This window comes from Punctularia strigosozonata (assembly GCF_000264995.1).
Source record: "Punctularia strigosozonata HHB-11173 SS5 unplaced genomic scaffold PUNSTscaffold_8, whole genome shotgun sequence".
NCBI lineage: Eukaryota > Fungi > Basidiomycota > Agaricomycetes > Corticiales > Punctulariaceae > Punctularia > Punctularia strigosozonata.
In genome coordinates, this window is record NW_006767440.1 from 507,290 (window position 1) to 523,870 (window position 16,581).

At 54.6% G+C, this 16,581-nt stretch overlaps 5 protein-coding genes across 5 annotated transcripts; 2 read left to right on the top strand and 3 right to left on the bottom strand.

Annotated features, from left to right (window-relative positions):
• Positions 1-3: 3 nt before the first annotated feature.
• PUNSTDRAFT_135222 (kinase-like protein) lies at positions 4-3,460 on the bottom strand (the record flags this gene model as incomplete). Its single annotated transcript, XM_007384742.1, has 15 exons — positions 4-603; positions 656-963; positions 1,026-1,048; positions 1,103-1,182; positions 1,234-1,299; positions 1,358-1,531; positions 1,586-1,632; positions 1,691-1,895; positions 1,958-2,193; positions 2,246-2,437; positions 2,496-2,628; positions 2,681-2,788; positions 2,854-2,975; positions 3,044-3,083; positions 3,140-3,460. The coding sequence occupies 15 exons, from the start codon at positions 3,458-3,460 to the stop codon at positions 4-6; spliced, it is 2,655 nt and encodes an 884-aa protein (XP_007384804.1).
• Positions 3,461-3,851: 391 nt separating this feature from the next.
• On the top strand, positions 3,852-5,211 carry PUNSTDRAFT_135223 (uncharacterized protein; the record flags this gene model as incomplete). Its single annotated transcript, XM_007384743.1, has 2 exons — positions 3,852-3,910; positions 3,972-5,211. 2 exons carry the CDS (start codon positions 3,852-3,854, stop codon positions 5,209-5,211), a joined length of 1,299 nt encoding a protein of 432 aa, XP_007384805.1.
• Positions 5,212-7,615: 2,404 nt separating this feature from the next.
• Positions 7,616-9,482, bottom strand: PUNSTDRAFT_144263 (Brix-domain-containing protein). The gene is made up of 4 exons (XM_007384744.1): positions 9,289-9,482; positions 8,840-9,070; positions 8,218-8,764; positions 7,616-8,158 (listed from the first exon to the last, which is right to left on the bottom strand). The coding sequence occupies exons 1-4, from the start codon at positions 9,469-9,471 to the stop codon at positions 7,764-7,766; spliced, it is 1,356 nt and encodes a 451-aa protein (XP_007384806.1). The 5' UTR covers positions 9,472-9,482; the 3' UTR covers positions 7,616-7,763.
• A 3,546-nt stretch (positions 9,483-13,028) lies between these two features.
• On the bottom strand, positions 13,029-14,926 carry PUNSTDRAFT_120989 (tetraspanin Pls1 family). Its single transcript, XM_007384745.1, has 3 exons — positions 14,447-14,926; positions 13,847-14,313; positions 13,029-13,789 (listed from the first exon to the last, which is right to left on the bottom strand). The coding sequence occupies exons 1-3, from the start codon at positions 14,589-14,591 to the stop codon at positions 13,727-13,729; spliced, it is 675 nt and encodes a 224-aa protein (XP_007384807.1). The 5' UTR covers positions 14,592-14,926; the 3' UTR covers positions 13,029-13,726.
• A 369-nt stretch (positions 14,927-15,295) lies between these two features.
• Positions 15,296-16,420, top strand: PUNSTDRAFT_88347 (siroheme synthase). The gene has a single exon (XM_007384746.1). It carries the CDS (start codon positions 15,419-15,421, stop codon positions 16,265-16,267), a length of 849 nt encoding a protein of 282 aa, XP_007384808.1. The 5' UTR covers positions 15,296-15,418; the 3' UTR covers positions 16,268-16,420.
• The last annotated feature ends 161 nt before the right edge of the window (positions 16,421-16,581 follow it).

Here is a 16,581-nt window from a genome sequence, read left to right on the forward strand (position 1 = left end):
CAATCACTTCAGTGGATCGAAGTCACCCCAGTCGTCTGCACTCGGCTTTTTGACAGAGCCGGAGCCCCAGGAGGCAGGCTTAGAAGGCGTCAATAAGCTGTTCATGTTCATGGGAGGTGGTGATGCGACCAGAGGCGGCGACGACATCGGGGGTGGTGAAGCTACCATAGGTAGTGCTCCCATTGACATCATACCCCCGGTTGGTTGTGAGGGTTGCAACGCGATGTTGTAGTTGGGTCCAGGCATGGAGGGTGGGGTGGGTGCAGGTGCAGGCGCCACGGAGAAGTTTGGAGTCGTCGCCAAGGTTACATTATAATTTGGCTTTGACGGCGCTAGTGGCTGGCTGAACCCGCCGGTATTCGTCGGTTGAAGTGGTTGGATCCTGGGGATGGGAGGACTCGAGACTGCGTGCACAGAAGGTGAAGTTATCGAGCTGGAGGATAGCGAAGTAGAGGAGATCGGCCGGGCTCCTAGCTTTCCATGTGGTCGAGCGGGTATGGAACGCGCTCCGAGAGAAGCGCCGGATCCCGATGGTCCCGGTGACGAAGGAGTGGATTGTGTTTGCATGGGTGGCAGAATGGCGGAACCCTGGACCTGGGGAGTCTGCGAAAATACGTGAGACGACGAGCAGAATTATACTAGAATCGCTACTTACATCAGCGCCGCTGGAGAATATACTGCCCCAAACGTCGTCCTCCCAACTCGGCGCGTTCGACGACGGCCCTGGAGATGACACCAAGCCATCGGCCTTGATCGGCGTGTTGCCGGCGCTGCTAACGAGACTTGCAAAATCGAGCGCCCCCGCATGTCCATTCACGGGGGTGCCGTTCGAGGACGTGCTCGCGGTGGAATGATCCTCAGTGCGTTGCGAGTCTCGCAGGAACTGGATATGCTCCTTCTCCACGCGGTCACCGAGTTTACGGATGACGGCCATGAAGCGCTGAAATTGCGGCAGGCTGAGCACTACGTATCGTGTCATAAATATCAGAAGATGGCGTCAGATGTTGAAAGTGGTTACGGCTTACAAGGTCCCATAGACATCGCCCACCTTATGAAGGGCAGCGTTAGCTTGTCGGTACTATTCAGAAATGGTCCAACTTACAGTTGAGGTAGCACCAAGGTGGCCACGGCTTCCCGATCGACCTTGAGACCCATAGCTTCCTGAACAGACAGTGTCGCCGTCTGCGTAATCCATCAATATGGGCTGCTACACAATAAACTCCCAATGCGCACCATAACTGCCGGTTCCTTGGTCCTGATCTTGGACAACAAAGGCACCAGTTTCTGCGTCAAGCTTGTCTACAGTACGACCTTATCAGCATAGCTCCCCATCGCCTCCTCCGAGAGGCACACCGACCTGGTCGAGGGTCTTCACCATACTGAGGAAAGTGTTTAACGTGGCCACTTTGACGGAGAGCACGCGCGTTTTGGTGAAGACGAGTGCGACGCGAGGGAACAGAACACCTTGCACCTCCGCATAGTCGATCGTCTCACATAGGTCCGGGACCACCTTGAGCGCTCGTTCTTGCACCTATTCACGTCATTGGATTACCGCCCAGGTGAAGGCGAGAAACAATCAACGTACGATGGCGTGCTCGGATTCGAGAGCATTGTACACCAGAGGGAGTACATCTGTGCACGTGTGTTATTCCCTCTTGCAACTTCAAAAAAAGTGCATTCAGTCGCTCACGTTCGCGGAAGGCAGCCTTGTCGGTCTTCGCCTGAAGCAGAGAAAGATTGTCCAGAAGCGTGAGCATGTTCTGTGGCGGCTCCTTGATTGCGAAGAGCGGCTTCAGACTGGGAAGCACGGTGGTCGCAAATTGCGTCGGAGTCAGGTCTGACGAGATCGCAAACACGTTCGGGAGGATATACGGAAGGAGATGGGTGTCTTTCATCTGCAAGATCGGGTCTTTGTCAACGGCATACTATGCACCGAAGATGCGCTGCACACACACACCTCTTCGACCAAAGAGGGCAGTATCTTGCGGACACGCAAGCCTTCGGAAAACTTGTCGAGCACGCTAGTTAAGCCCTTCATGAACGAGACCTTCTCTTCGCGTGACTTGGTGGCAAAGTTGGACCGGTCGAGGAAATTGAGGGTGGAGATGGGGAGGGAGGAGAAGAACGAATGCGAGGGGAGACTCGATGGCGAGGGGCGGGGTGGACGGCGGGTGATGAGGGAGGCGAGCAATCCTGACAAACTAAATAGGTATTTTTTAGGGCAAACAATGTAGGTAGTAGCCACCTTGGAGATCGGGATCGAGCCTTTCGATACCGGGTATGGGTCTAGAGGAGCCCGCGGTGTCGCGTAGGCCGCTGAGGCTTCCGTGCGTCTTGTATGGCGGAGAGCCCTTGGAGTGTACGGCAAAGATGAGGCAGCCGAGGGAGTACATGTCGGAATCGGTAGAGAGGACTTCGTCCAACGCGTATTCTGGAGCTGGGTAATGTCGGCATCACAGACTACGGCGTGGGTAAGTGCGGATGAAACGGCTTACCCATATAATCGAATGAGCGTTGGATATAGGACGGTACTCGACCGTCGAAGGTGGGAAACTCCCATCTTGTCGCGTTGCCATCCGGACTCGTCAGCGGTATCGTCAAGCCCAATCCGCCAATTTTCCAATCGCCCTGTGAACTTTTCGTACAGCAAACCGCTAGATAGTGTTGCATGAGCACGCACAGAATTATTGATGAGTATGCTCTCTGGGGAAATGTTGGAATGTATGAGCCGCGCCGAGGTATGCAGGAAGGATAGGCCCTTGCAGAGTTGCAAGATGCCTTTCTGGATCTGTGGTCGTCGTTAGAACACTATACGATGAAAGTGCGTCGGATTTGCCGACGACTTGCCTCTACTTCGTCAAGATCCACGAGAGACGAGCGATACGCTCCGGGTATAGATAGATGAAGGGATGATATCACGGGTTCCGTCGCGAAAACGAGCTCATTACGAGTTTCTTCGAGCGGCTCGACCATCTCTTGAAGAAAATACGTGATAGGTCTGCTTTCAGCAGGAAAACGTGTTGCACAAGTTAGGATTGCGTACCTAGCACACAAGGATGCCGCATCCTCCCAAGTGCTTGCGCCTACGTTATAACGTGTTATTACCCGATACGCGTTATGGAAACCATCTCGACGCTACCTCGGTCTTCAGCACCTCCAGAACACGATCCTTAGCAGACGGGCTCAGCTTCTCCATCTCCTGGCTCCGCTTGTCGAACGACCATACGGACACGCGCTTGTTCGTTGTCTTGTGCGCAGCCGCCTGCACCTTCCACGGCCCGACATTAAACGTAGGTGCATTTGTGACCACAGGCAGTGGTGTAGTCGTTACAGATCCCGTGCCCGAACTTGATGGACCAGGAGTAGAGGATCTGGAAGAGACGTTGATGGATGGCCCCCCGATATTATAGGACGCGGAAATGTTCGTCCGACCGAAGAAGGAGGTCGCAGCGGCCAACATGATAGCTCACGGGTAGTCTCTGTCCTTCTGCCTTTTCTGCTACCAAGTGAAGCTGGATTATGTCTGAATGACGGGACCGGGTTGAAAGGCCAGGCTAATAGCGGCGAGCGCTACCATACAGTGGCTGTGCATATGTCGCTGCGACTCCGCTGCGGCGCGGATCCGAGTCTCAGTCGGTGCTCAGCTTCTGGTGTATGCTACGGCCTCAGGCTCCTCGTGAACCTCGCGAGGCTCTGAACCCCATACCGGTGATTCTGTGGGTTAGAATTTCAGCTTCTCATAAACACGCTACATACCCGTGCGGCGCGTACGTCGTGCACAACGTCTTTCATTCACTCATTCACTCTCTCTCTCGTGAATCGACGCTTCAAGCGTAGACGTGAAGTCAGCAATGGCTATGGAGAACAGTGGCCTGGGAGACACTGTGGCTATAGAGCAAGCTGACCATAGGTAAGTAGTGTTGGCACCGTATCCGGAATTCGGCAGCGGTGGATACTCATTTATACTACAGACTCTTGGTTTTTCACGACGTAAATGAACATACATCACTAGACAATGATCTTGACAAGATACGACTACTACTCGACCAGGAAATTGAAGCCTTGCTTGCTCGGGTACACCACCTTCGTGAACGGCGCAACAACCTCGCACCCATCTCCCGGCTTCCCCCGGAAATCCTCTCCACCATCTTCCGATACAGCATGATCAACCTCCGAAGACCCTTCCCTTCGAGCCACTCATTCTCACACGTGTGTCAGCGATTCAGGGATGTCGCGCTCGACTGTGCTGGACTATGGACACTTCTCCCTCGTACCACCGAGTGGCTCACTGAGTTGTTTTTGTCTCGGGCGAAAATGCACGTGTTGTATTGTTCAGACTCAAAACGCCTCGCATTACCGATATTTCAGTCCGCAGTGGCCTCGCTCGGCCATTTATCGCGTGTCCGGGAAATCAAGTTGGATCACAGCTTGAGCCACAGAAACTTGGTCGATCATCTCTCGTCCCCTGCGCCACAACTCGTCTCGTGCTCGCTGAAGTACTCGGACCAGCGCCTCGAACTCCTGACGAACTTCTTAGGATTATATGCGCCTCAACTCCGTCAACTGAGTCTCACCCGCTTAATCTTCAAGTGGGCTATGCTACCCTGCCAATCCTTGGTTCGAAACTTGACGGACCTTCAATTAAGACGTTTGGTTCCCAACACTACTTTCCCAACGGGACCCCAGCTGGCCGATGCCGTCCGATCGATGCCTTCGCTTCAGAAACTTGTGGTGGTGCAGTCCGACCATGCAGACTACAACGATGACTGGCGTCCGGCTTCTGCAGAACCTCCTTGTGATGTTGTTGTGTTGCACCGATTGACGAGCCTGGAATTGTATGGCTCGACGAACCGAGTCTGGAACGTGCTGCAATATATACGTGCTCCATCCTTGGTCAAGATATCATTGGGCTCCCGATTCTGCGGCACAGAGTCACCGGACCCGCCACCCTTGACCGACCTTCTTCATGATCAACAGACATGTCGGGAAGATGGCCCCCCTGCCTTTTGGCTCGTCGTGCCCTGGAATGACCCCGAATGCGTCGAATACGACCTCATAGCGTATTCGGACCGTACCAACGAGTGCAACGAACTGGACGAGCGACTGCTCGACCTTGAAGTGTTGCGTTCTCCTGGTCAGATCCTCCCACAGGCTATCATTGACGAGATCCTACTCGACCAGCTTCACACCGCCTTGACGTACCTCCCATAGCCTAGCGATTGGGAAGCATCTTGGCCAGACTCCGTTCAAATCGTTTTTGATTGTCTATCGGCCATATGTCCGACAGAGTGATGTCCACAGCCTCGATATGGCCGAGTTGCATACTTCGAACAATTAGACCCGCCACGAGACGGGATGCGCTCAAGTGGAACAACGGCTCACCGCCTGGTGCAGCTTTGAGCCTGAATCTATCATATTCGAACCGAGTACTGAGGCAGGGTACAACACGGAGAGGTCCGTTGTCCCGGCACAAATGATGACCTTGGAAGAGTGCCTGAAGAGGAGGCATAATCGACGAGCTTTCTTTCTCGCGGAAGAAAAGAGATATATCGACCAGGGCAGGGCACCGTATATGAGACAGCGAGGAACGGATTCGCTTGCTTCGCCCAAGAAATTTTGCAGTATTCAGATGGCTCATTACAACGATGTCAGACACCGGTGCATCCATAGGATTCGAGCCAGTCCGCGAGGAGAAGCGGGCTTTAGTGATGACAAGTTTCCGCAACATGGGCATATGTCGAAGAGCCATCTGTAATTGTGACCCATGAGGAAAGCATTTTGAGGGAATGTCGCGCAGTTCGAGGACTGTCAAAACAGAGAGGGATGACACAGAGTGCTCCAGTCGAATGTCACCATGCAGAGTATCAGGTGGCGGAGTCGAGGCGCTCACAGACCCAGAAAATCGACCGGGAGCATCAGGAAAAACCGGATTTGCTAAAAACCTCCTAAAACGTACTAAAACGTGCTCATTTAGTAGCTTTAGAGGGTTCCGGTGCCCAATAAGTGACTCTTTCGATAGTCCGATTTTTCCTGATGAGACGCATCATGGAGCGGATCGAACATGTAGCAAGCTGCAAAGCAGCGGAAGACAGGTGCTTGAATTTGTACTGGTAATTGGTGGGATTGTCTAAGTGAAGACTTTGGATGTGGGATAGATGGGAGAGGGCGACTTGTGACGAGGCTAAGGGTGCTTGCTTCCTTCGCTTGGGCGAATCTGAAAACCGTAATGGATGCATTTTCGACGGCGCTACTGCGAAGATTTCATAGACGAATAGTGCATGCGGCTCATGCATGGTCATATTCAATTGACGCGGACGAGCGCTTCACGCGAAAACTCGGAATACAATATGATTGGACGTGGGTCAATACGTCTACCGGAATGGATCTGCGTCCTGACTACAAGATACGTACATGAGTCCTTCGTCCGGATCCCAGGCCACCATGGCATCATCATCAATCCTCCAGGCCTTCCATGCCTCCGTTTGTTGTCCTGAGCTATTCCGTAGATACACCGAAGTCTTTTCCTCCAAGTCGTCGTACCTCCGGATCACCAGTTGCGCGCAATGTTGCAGGATGTTGTCCGTGAGCGGCCGACCGTTCAGGCCCACGATGATCCGAACCAGGGCCGTACTCTCACAACTACTGGTCTCCATTTTACATGTGGTCCATCCAGCCCGTATTGAATTTCCTCGGGGCGGTGTTCGCGATCCCGGCGTTGGAGCGGATGAGCATATACGTGAAAGACAATCGCGATCCAGTTCAGGACCGCATCCACACCTTTCTCCAGCATTGCGCAGACTTCACTGTCCAGAGGTACAGGAGGACGGGATCCGCAGTGAAGATCAATTTCAAGTCCAAAGCACCGAGGGACTACAGGCTAGTTCGAGATGGACCCCGGACGATGCTACGCCGATAGCATGGGATGTAGCTACCATGTCCTTGTTGCGAGGGAGCGTCGGAGGACCAGAACCGAGATGACACATCTGTCTGTAATTCGAGGAGGCCAAGTCGAACCAGAATAGCTCAACGTCATGGCGTTTCCCGTGCGACGATGAGTATGAGGACGACCATGGCTTCGATATATAAATCCTAGTCTTGTGTTCGATACACTAGCCATGGAGCCGTATTGTGATCTGTATGCGTCGAAACCAGTGTACTGACTCGTGACGTCTGGTAATATCTGAGGGCCAAAACCGGGCTGGCAGTGTGCCTTGTTTGCAAGGAGGCCCATAAGTGGTCGATGATGGGGAACGAGGCATCGAAGGCTCTTCCCACTTGACTATATATCATCCCTCGTCTTGTATACAGTCTCGCTTGGTCGAAATATCATACCGCGGCGTCGGCTGCGCACTTCTGGCTCCAGGCCCATTCTGCTGTATACTGTAGTTTTACGACCTTATGTTCGTCCCCTGTCCCCATGGCTTCATGAACTGAACCTAAAATGACAGGTTGTCCCCTGTCCCCCTCACCTGCCGGACGTCCGTAACTAATTGTGGGAAAATGATGCTTTGACTGTGGAAAACACAAATGTGATGTATATCACTTCAGGACCAACGGGCGGGTCAAAATGAACTTCCCACGGATAGTTGAACTAACGTGTCCCTGTCCCCCTTCTACAAACCTGAACATAAGGTCGTAAAACTACAGTACTACCGGTTCACGCTGTTCGGGCCTCTGCGGGGGCTACAGTATATGCAGATGTATGAACTGGCAACACAGGCGACAAGATAAGAACGATACGACGCACGAGCGCCCGAGGACACTCATCGCTTGGAGCGTATCTTGGCACGTTTGGTTGGTCTTCGCTCCTGCACCTCAGGCTCACTTTCGCTCGAGTCGTCATCGCTCTCGTCTCCGTGAGTATCTTCATCCTCGCTGATAACCTCGTCATCGTCCCATCCACCTTCCTCTCCATGACCTCCCTGGTCATCCCAGTCCCCTTCCGTATCGTCATCGCCCCGATCCGACTGCGCGCCTTCGTCTTCGTCTTCATCCCCTTCGTTCCCTACGCTACGCTCTGGCCTCTGCTTCTTCTCCCCCGCGAGGGTCTTCTTCTTCTCCACGTTTCGTTCCTGCTCTTCCCTGCGCTGCTTCCTCAGCCGCTCCTTCTCGGCGTGCTCCTTTTTCTGCGCCAATATCTCCGCCTTAGTCTTTTTAACTAAGCAGCGATCGTCAGCATTCGGTCCCTCAGAGAGATGCACCGAAAACGTTACACACCAAATTCGTGATATATGACTGCGCCCTCCTTGCCCGGCACGCCCTCGGCAATTTTCACCAGCCGGAGCTCCATTCGGGGTCCGATCTCGTCCAACCGCACGGCACGCCGCTGCCCGCGCGAGTTGTTCCGTCCAACGTAATCGTCCGCGAGGCTGACCGCCGCGTCCGGCTCGTCGCCCGCGGCCGAGCTCGCGTCACTCGTCGCGCTCTCGTACCCGGCCTCCGTCCGGCGCAGCACGAAATCTGCGATGTCCTTCTCGCTCCCGAGGTCGAGCACCTGCGCCTCCGACGCCGACTTGCCCTTGGGGCCCTCGAGGATCTTGCGCACGCGGCGCGAGACGCCGAGGGGCTTGACGGTGATGAGGTAGTGCCGAAAGTCGAGCGTGCCGCGCTCAGCGTTGTACGAGACGAGTACTACACGCCGCGCAGAGGACAGCTTGAGTTCTTTTGGGGAAAGGGGCGGGAAGAGCGATTGGAAAGTTTTCATGAGGAGAGGGAGGTGCGGCGGTACGCCTGGGCCGGGTTGGGGGAACGAGGCGAGAACGAGCTGTACACAGACGCGTGCATGAGAATATTAGGTCTGGCGTAGTTTCCTGGAGTAAATGCGGGGTTCAAGACTGACCAAGGGCGGCGTAAGGTACTCCATGCCGACGCTCTTCGCGTGTTTCCGTGCGCCGAGAATGTCCTTGACGAGACTGTATCGCTCGACCCTGAAACTGAGCGTTGGACCATTCGAAAGACGGATTATGCGCATGGATGGCGCGACGTCGGTGAGCGTGAACGCTAGAAGATGCGTGACATGGAGCGGAGGGGCCATTGTGAGGAAATCGCGGAGTTTGTTCCGAGCGCGTTCCTTCACTTGCAAAGCTATGTCAGTATGAAGGCTTCCACAATGTTGCTCGCTCGCAGCCACGGATACAGCCAACGTGATGGCGTGATGGATGGAACCACGGTCTAAGAAGAGGAAGATGCCGGCGGTAGCAACGAATGAGATATACATTCCGGTATTTCAGAAGTTGCGGAAGGTCGTGGTGTCCTTCTGAAGGTAGTCCAAGGTACGAAAGTACTGACCCTTAATCGACTCGCTGTGTTGGGTTCCATCACCCTCCTGACGTCCCTAACGAGTTGAGCGAGCGAGCGTCCGACTTGGCCATGTTTTATCACGAAGGATTTGGGGGTATTCGCGTCCGATCCAAGCGCCTGGTTTGCCGTGCCGCCTTTGAGATGCGTCCTGTGTTTGCGCTTGCGAGCCATTCTCCGTTGACGGTTTGGGAGCCGCTGAAACTTGGTCAAGGCTCCAGAAGCAAGAAATTGAGAGAGTGTCACGTGCGCTGGGACTGTACTCTACATACTGCGAACCACAACTTACGATACAGCTAAATTCAATACGATAGACCACTCGACGGTCTATCGTAATGAATTTAGCTGTAAGTATTTTCCAATACACTTCCAGATGGCAAGACACGACGCTATCATCAGGCATCCAGCCGTTAGTGGGTTCCATGGAACGAGATGTAGCCTAACCCTTGCATGATGGAGGTCGTTCACAGCGAAGGATCCCTTCACCGGGCTGGTGGCACTCGCTGATATCGAAAGTATGATAGCGAGTCACTCAGTCATTAATCAGCCTTACACTTCCGGTTAACCGGTTAATGTATGACAAGAAAAAAAATTCATTGGAGGCTATGCGATAAAAGAACAACACCATTACTCGAAAACTGACGGCCAAACCAATCACGTTCTAAAAATGCAGGGGCAGCTCGCTTTGTATACAGGAGCCGGCGTCGATAAGGGATTTATAGTACAGTGTCCTCGCCACACCTGGATCTGCCGATTCTCCCGCTTCTCACTCCATGCGGTGACCCGGTGAAGGGTTGTTCCATCGTTCATTGGTCGCGGCACGAAGCTCCTCGAGAGTGTAAGTCTGATCATGATGTTTCATCACTGTTATTGGACTGTCATCGAATGCCACATGTGATAGTAAGAGACTCATACTATGGCTCCTGAGCTCACTCCACCTCGTCGGCGGGAACGTTCTCTTGCAATCCATAAATGTGCACGGCAAACAGGCATAACCACTATGCTTGTCCAACCAATGTCTGTTGTACTCCTTGCGGTGCATATAGACCGACCCGCAGACCTGGCACCGTACGCCTGGGTGGCCGTTCTGCAGGAGATCAACCGCCGCCCTGGGAGGAGTGATGGCTGCACGTCTATGTATAATTTGAGGCTGGGTCCGGATTCGGGATTCACTGTAGTACTAACCTGCCGGGATAGAATTCCTGCCTCAAGACTGCGGGCGGTTCCGCGACAGGCAATAGGTCCATTCCATGCGGGGTAGAGATCACGTACCTGATTGTTGTGAATATCATATTAAACACAATCCAGACCTGATTCACTCACTCATCCTCGCCTCCATAAGTCATGGCGCAACGTGAATACATTCCTGAGACCGGCTGACTTGGAGAAGCTGTGGCAGACTCGCTACTTCACGTGTCAGGATGCACCACTATCTTGACGGATTGTGTACGGACCGAACGCGACGTTGCAATATCGGAGAAACACCTGCGACCAGAGGTGCAGCGGATCCAGGAGAATGAGTATCCGTATATCTAAGAAGTGCACTCAGCAATAAATTCAAAGCTATAAGTCTATTGAGTTGGTTGCACACCCGTGTGCCATGCTGAATGAGTGGGCAAGATCGTCGGAGAAACTGCATATCTCGTTTAGCAAAATCTCTTCGGCAGCGAGTACGGCAGAAAGATGTATTTTTACACGTTAAACTCGCTTGTCAGTGCGTAAATATTGGTTGAGGCTTGTGGATTGATGTAGGAGACACTATTCCGGGTGCTATATATTGAGATCACTAGGCGGATCTTGGATGACGGGAATGGGACTGAATGCACTCACGGGGGCGAATCCACCATCTGTCCGGTAGGGATGGACATCGTTGCAGTGGGGGATGAGAGGACACACGACCCAGTTTGGTTTAATTCCTCCATCTGTTCGTTTGAGGTCGGGATAGTGCTAAAGCATAGATGAGCGTAGACTAGACTAGGCAAGTACCAGGTTCTTACGAGGTGACTCCAGCTCCAAATATGTTATATTCATTTTGGATTTCAATGAAGCTTTCGTCATAGTAACTACAATTTTGTACGGGACTGAGGCGGCTAACAGAACAAATCATCAACGAAATTCATCGCAACAAGTTGCAAAGTGTCCGTACCTGTCCCGGTTGTTCCGAAGTTGTCAAGTTAAGTGACGCATCAAAATCGTTGTACAAGGTGTCAGTTAAGGGAAATATATATATATTGGACACAGACGTCATTTAAACGTTGCCAACGTTGCAGAATCCTGGGTAGGCCTTGCAACTCTGGAACCTGGAAGTTGCGACCCGGAGTTTCCGAGCTGCAGACCATGGTTTCCTGTTCGCACTTATATAGTGATCAATGGCTCTCTCTCGGAGGAGAGCACAGGCGTAGCGTTCTACTCGGGATTGACAGGAATGGCAATTTCGCGCTAGTGACAGGGATGGATATGAAGCGCTCGACAGGAATGGCAATTTCGCGCTCGACGGATCGAGATCTAGAAAGGCGCAGGCGTAGGGTGGTGCAAACACAGCTTACAGCTGACCTCATGACGATAGGGCTCTAGTAGATCGTTCTAGGTTCTTCCCCTGAAGCGGAAGAAGTGGCAACCGTGAGCAAAGCTGGCGCGAGTGATCTACTATCGTGAGACCACTAATGCAATATGGACCACTGATGAAATCTTTGGATTCAGTCCACTGCCGTAGCTCATCGGCTCATTTTTACGCTCCCAGGAATAATCAGCAGCACCACATTCACCTATATAATCCACACACCAAAGCGCAAGGTGAATGCTCCTGTGCGAGAAGCTACAGAATAGTCCTCACACGTCAGGTCGCGTTGACTCTACAGTCTCGCTTCGGGGGATCGAGCTACCAAAAAACACGAAAATATTTCTGGAGATTTTTTAGCATCTCTCGAACTTATATATTGAGCCCGATACACATTTTGCATCTTCTATACGGGGCCATATGTACATTCTCGGCCGGTCTGGCGATCAGTGTCCCCATTGGATGGATCAGGGTTCTCACCAAAGCATACCCACGGGCCATGGCTGTTGAGGGCACGAGCGAGGTACGAGCTCTGGCCTTCCAGAAGACAAGCCATGTAGCCCGGGCGAGAAAGGCTGAGCCCGGCACATCGTGCAGCTCATCTTTTCTCGCCACCCACGTCAATTTTCGTGTCTCCCCCCCTTCCCGCCCTACGGCGGTACGGTGTTCGCACCGTTTGATCCAGTTCCCATGAAATTTCTTACAAGTGGTGCGCAGGTTCACCGTGCGTGGGGTTGGACGTGCCCACCCGCGCGGTGGCTCTCTCCCACATGAAAGCGCCAGGTGTCCCGGCAGCTTACCTTCGCTTGAGCAGAGCTACCCTTGTGCATATGCGATATCACTATAGTACTATCAGGTCGACGGTAACAAATGTGCATGCGGAAAGATTACGAAAAAGACTGATAACTTAGAGATGGGCAGCCATGAGAATAGTGAGCGTGAGACGCGCAGCATCGTCGCAACGGCCCCTGTTCACAAATGCCCATCTATGGATTCCGGGCGAGAAGGAGCGACTGTGAGTCCGGGATTTAAATTCTCGAATCCCAGGCTCGCGAACTCCGAAAGCGCCGCATTTGGAATCCACCGGGATCCCATGGGATCCGCACAGCCCGTTGGATCTTCGATTCCGCGGTGGAGCGTGTACCGGTCCATGAAGGCATGAAGAGACTTTTTTGTATTGACTATCGATATGCAAACCGCTGTAACATCTTTGAGGCGTGCATTCCGGAGCCACTCCAGTCTCCTGTACAAGCAAACATGCTTCCAGGCGCTGAATGCTGCATCCAGCGCTGATCGCAAAGAGGCCCGATGCGGAATTGAATGAAGACCGTCGTTCACATGTCGTGCCCGAAATAGCAACGTGCTCCTTTCTTGGCGGCACCCGCGTGGTGGCCTTGCACGCCTGAGCGCTGACGCCCTTAGGACCACCGCGGTCATCCACGCGAGTGCGCTCAGTTGGGATTTCGAATTTGCCTCCGCCGCGAGGCTGTTTACCGCGACCCGTGCCCGTATCCGTTCTCTGTCTAGATGTTACAATCCGTTCCGATTTCCACCTCCCGCACCGGAAAAGCGGGAGCGACACGTGCTAAACCCCGGGGATGCTCTGATCTAACATTCGCGTGATATAAAGGCAAGAACAGACGAAAGCGGTGCACTAAAACATGGAAAAAGAAAGAGGAAGCCTGGTAGAAGAAGAATGTCCAAACAATTGAGGTCATGTCCGCCCGATGTGGAAAACAAGCCGACGCGTTGATGGGACGGAACGACGCGAGTGCGGGTAAGGTAGTAGTCGTACAGCGAGTATCTTCGGTTCTGGGCATCGGGAGGGGGGCCATGGTTGCCCTGCGAGCCCCGGGGCTCACAGCGCACGCTTTAGACGAAGCCGCGGCCACCGCGCTTGGCGTCGATCCTCTTGAAGCGTTCCTCCTCGTCCCTCTGTCGACGAGCGTCAATGAATGAGTATCGGGAGAACGCTTTGAGCGCGAGACGCACCTTCTTGATCACGCACAACGACGCGAGGAAGAGGCCGATGACGATCGCCATGAATCCGTATATGGTCGAGAACGTGTTGTTCAGCGACACGTCCGCGAACGCGGTGATGGGGCCGACGCAGAAGTTTCCGGTGGCGTTGTTCGTGACGGTGACGAACGTCTCGTTCGCGCAAAAGTTGCCGCCGACGACGGCGAGGTCGGTGCTGTTGAAGTAGCCGCAGCACTTGAGGTGGTCCTGGATCTTGATCTTCGTCGCGTCCGGCTGCTCCGAGAAGATCTTGTGGAAGTTGGCGCGCTCGCGGAGGGTGAAGAACCAGATGAAGGAGCCGATGACGCCGACGACGATGGCGTCGCCGATGAGGATCCAGTTGAGGATGACGAGCCCGATCGTGACGTGGTTCTTCTGGATGATGGCGCCGACGGAGAAGACGAAGGTGAACAACAGGAAGCTGCCGAGGACCAGGCCGGCTATACGAGGGGGAAAGGCGTTGAGATGGGGTGATCGGAATCGGGCGTGGGTGGAGAGGTAAAAAGGGGGGGAAAGGATGGCAAATGGAAGGCGTAGCGAGCATGAGAAGGATTATTTGATGAGTGGACTTACCCGTGAGGTCGGCCTTGCTGAAGACGAGGTTGAGCATCAGGTTGCTCTGGCCCCAGACGATCGAGAAGACGATGGAGATGACTCCCGCAACGAGGAGGCAGAAGTCAAGGAACGCGAACGCTCCCATCAACTGTTTGGACGGCATGTTGGATGAACGGTCGGGCGGTGTGACCTATAGCCACCGCAGACGGGGCGGTTTGAGCTGGTTCGAAGTTGAGGTTATCAGCTCTGGGACAGGACGCACGATGGACAGGCGGGGGTGGCTAGCAGCCTGGCGGTGTCAGGTGAACTCGGGTGGAGGTTTGCGGGCTCTCCCAGAGAGTGGTTGCGATGACAGAGCAGGGCTGGTGGCCGCAGGCCAAGTAGGGGAGGAGAGGTGCAGAAAGCTTTGGAAAAAAGAATTGAAAGAAAGAAAGTCGGCGATCGACGCCTAGCTTGGCCTGCTGGAGGAACGAAGACGAAAAGGATATTAGCCCGGGGGTGAGGGAGGCACGAGAGGGGGCCCGCTGGGGGGACGTACCAAATGTAAGGAGGGAGAGATGATGGAGAACGGGTGCGGTGCTGATGGACGTGTTTTGGGTCACCGTCCGTGTTCGGTCACCATGGAGAATTCGGTGGCCGCTCGCGCGTCGGGGCCTGCCGAGGCTCGGGCCGGCCTCCTTCCAAGACGACGCGCGCCCAATTGCAGTGTGATCCACTGCGAATGCGTATTCTCATCCACGGCACGATCAGAATAGCGACTAACATTGTGTGCGAAAGACAATATCGAGGGCACCAGCAAAGCGATCACAATGCGTAGTAGCGTTGACTGGGAACTCTGTCCGAGGACGTCGCGACAAAAGCGCCCAGGACACACCTTGCTACACCCCGGTATTGTCGCTTGGATGATCCCAGGCCCGGAAGCGGAAGCACTTTTGACGCCGTGAGTTTTCGTCTCATTTCGTCCTTCGTCCAGCCCACTCGTCACTCGGGATGGAGGACTCTGAACGACTCGCCGGCGGCTCCCTGCTGCTCGCCTGGCAGCTCAAGAACAAGAACGTCCTCATCGTCGGCGGCGGCGCCGTCGCCTCCGGCCGCATCGAGTCCGTCCTCGTCGCCGACGCGCACATCACCCTCGTCTCCCCCTCCTCCGGCCTGCACCCCCTCACCCTCTCCCACCTCCAATCCTACCCGGACCGCATCACCCACCTCGACCGCGACTACGCCGCGCACGCCGACCTCGACGGCGCCGACATGGTCCTCACCGCGCTCGACGACCCGGACCTGAGCCAGCAGATCGCGGCCGAGTGCCGCGCGCGGCGGACGCCCGTGAACGCGGCGGACCTGCCCGCCAGCTGCGACTTCTACTTCGGCTCGCAGATCCGGGACGGCCCGTTGCAGATCATGATCTCCACCAACGGGCGCTCGCCCAAGCTCGCCAACCTCGTCCGCCGCCGGATCGAGGCCGCCGTGCCCGCGCACGCCGGGGACGCCATCGAGCGCGTCGGCGTCCTGCGCGAGCGGCTGAAGGAGCGCGCGCCGGGCGTGGGCGGGTCCGTCGGAAGGCGGCGGATGCGGTGGATGATCGACGTGTGCAACGAGTGGGAGATGGACGAGCTTGCGGGGCTTGACGACGAGATGATCGCGAGGCTGCTCGACGACGGATGGGAGAAGGAGCGCGTGCCGAAGCCCGAGGAAGTCGGGGCGGTGTCTAAGAAGGCGACGACGGCCAGTACGACCGGCTCCGGGTTGGCGAACGTTTGGGCGCCCTCCGCTCTCAGCTTCGTGCTCGGTGCGGCTAGCGCGGCAGCGATCTTCCGGCTGTACGCTCGGAGCCGCTGAAGGGAATCCATTCCATCGGGCCTTCATCCACTGCAAAATAGACTATATCGGACGGGTATATGCATGCTACACAATCTCTAGACCCTAGACGATCGCTTTGACAACCCTTGTACAGTCTTGCATACGCAAATCTATCATCCATTTGACAACCACGATGGTTTCCCATATCCATCCCGAGAGTTATTCGTTCTCCGATTCTTATTCTTCGGGACCAGCGCGAAGCGAATTGAATGCGGGCGCATCGCCTTTCTCCGCGGAATTTCCCAGCACTACGAAGACGGAAGATAGAAGGGATGTAAAGTCTCGAGTTCGAG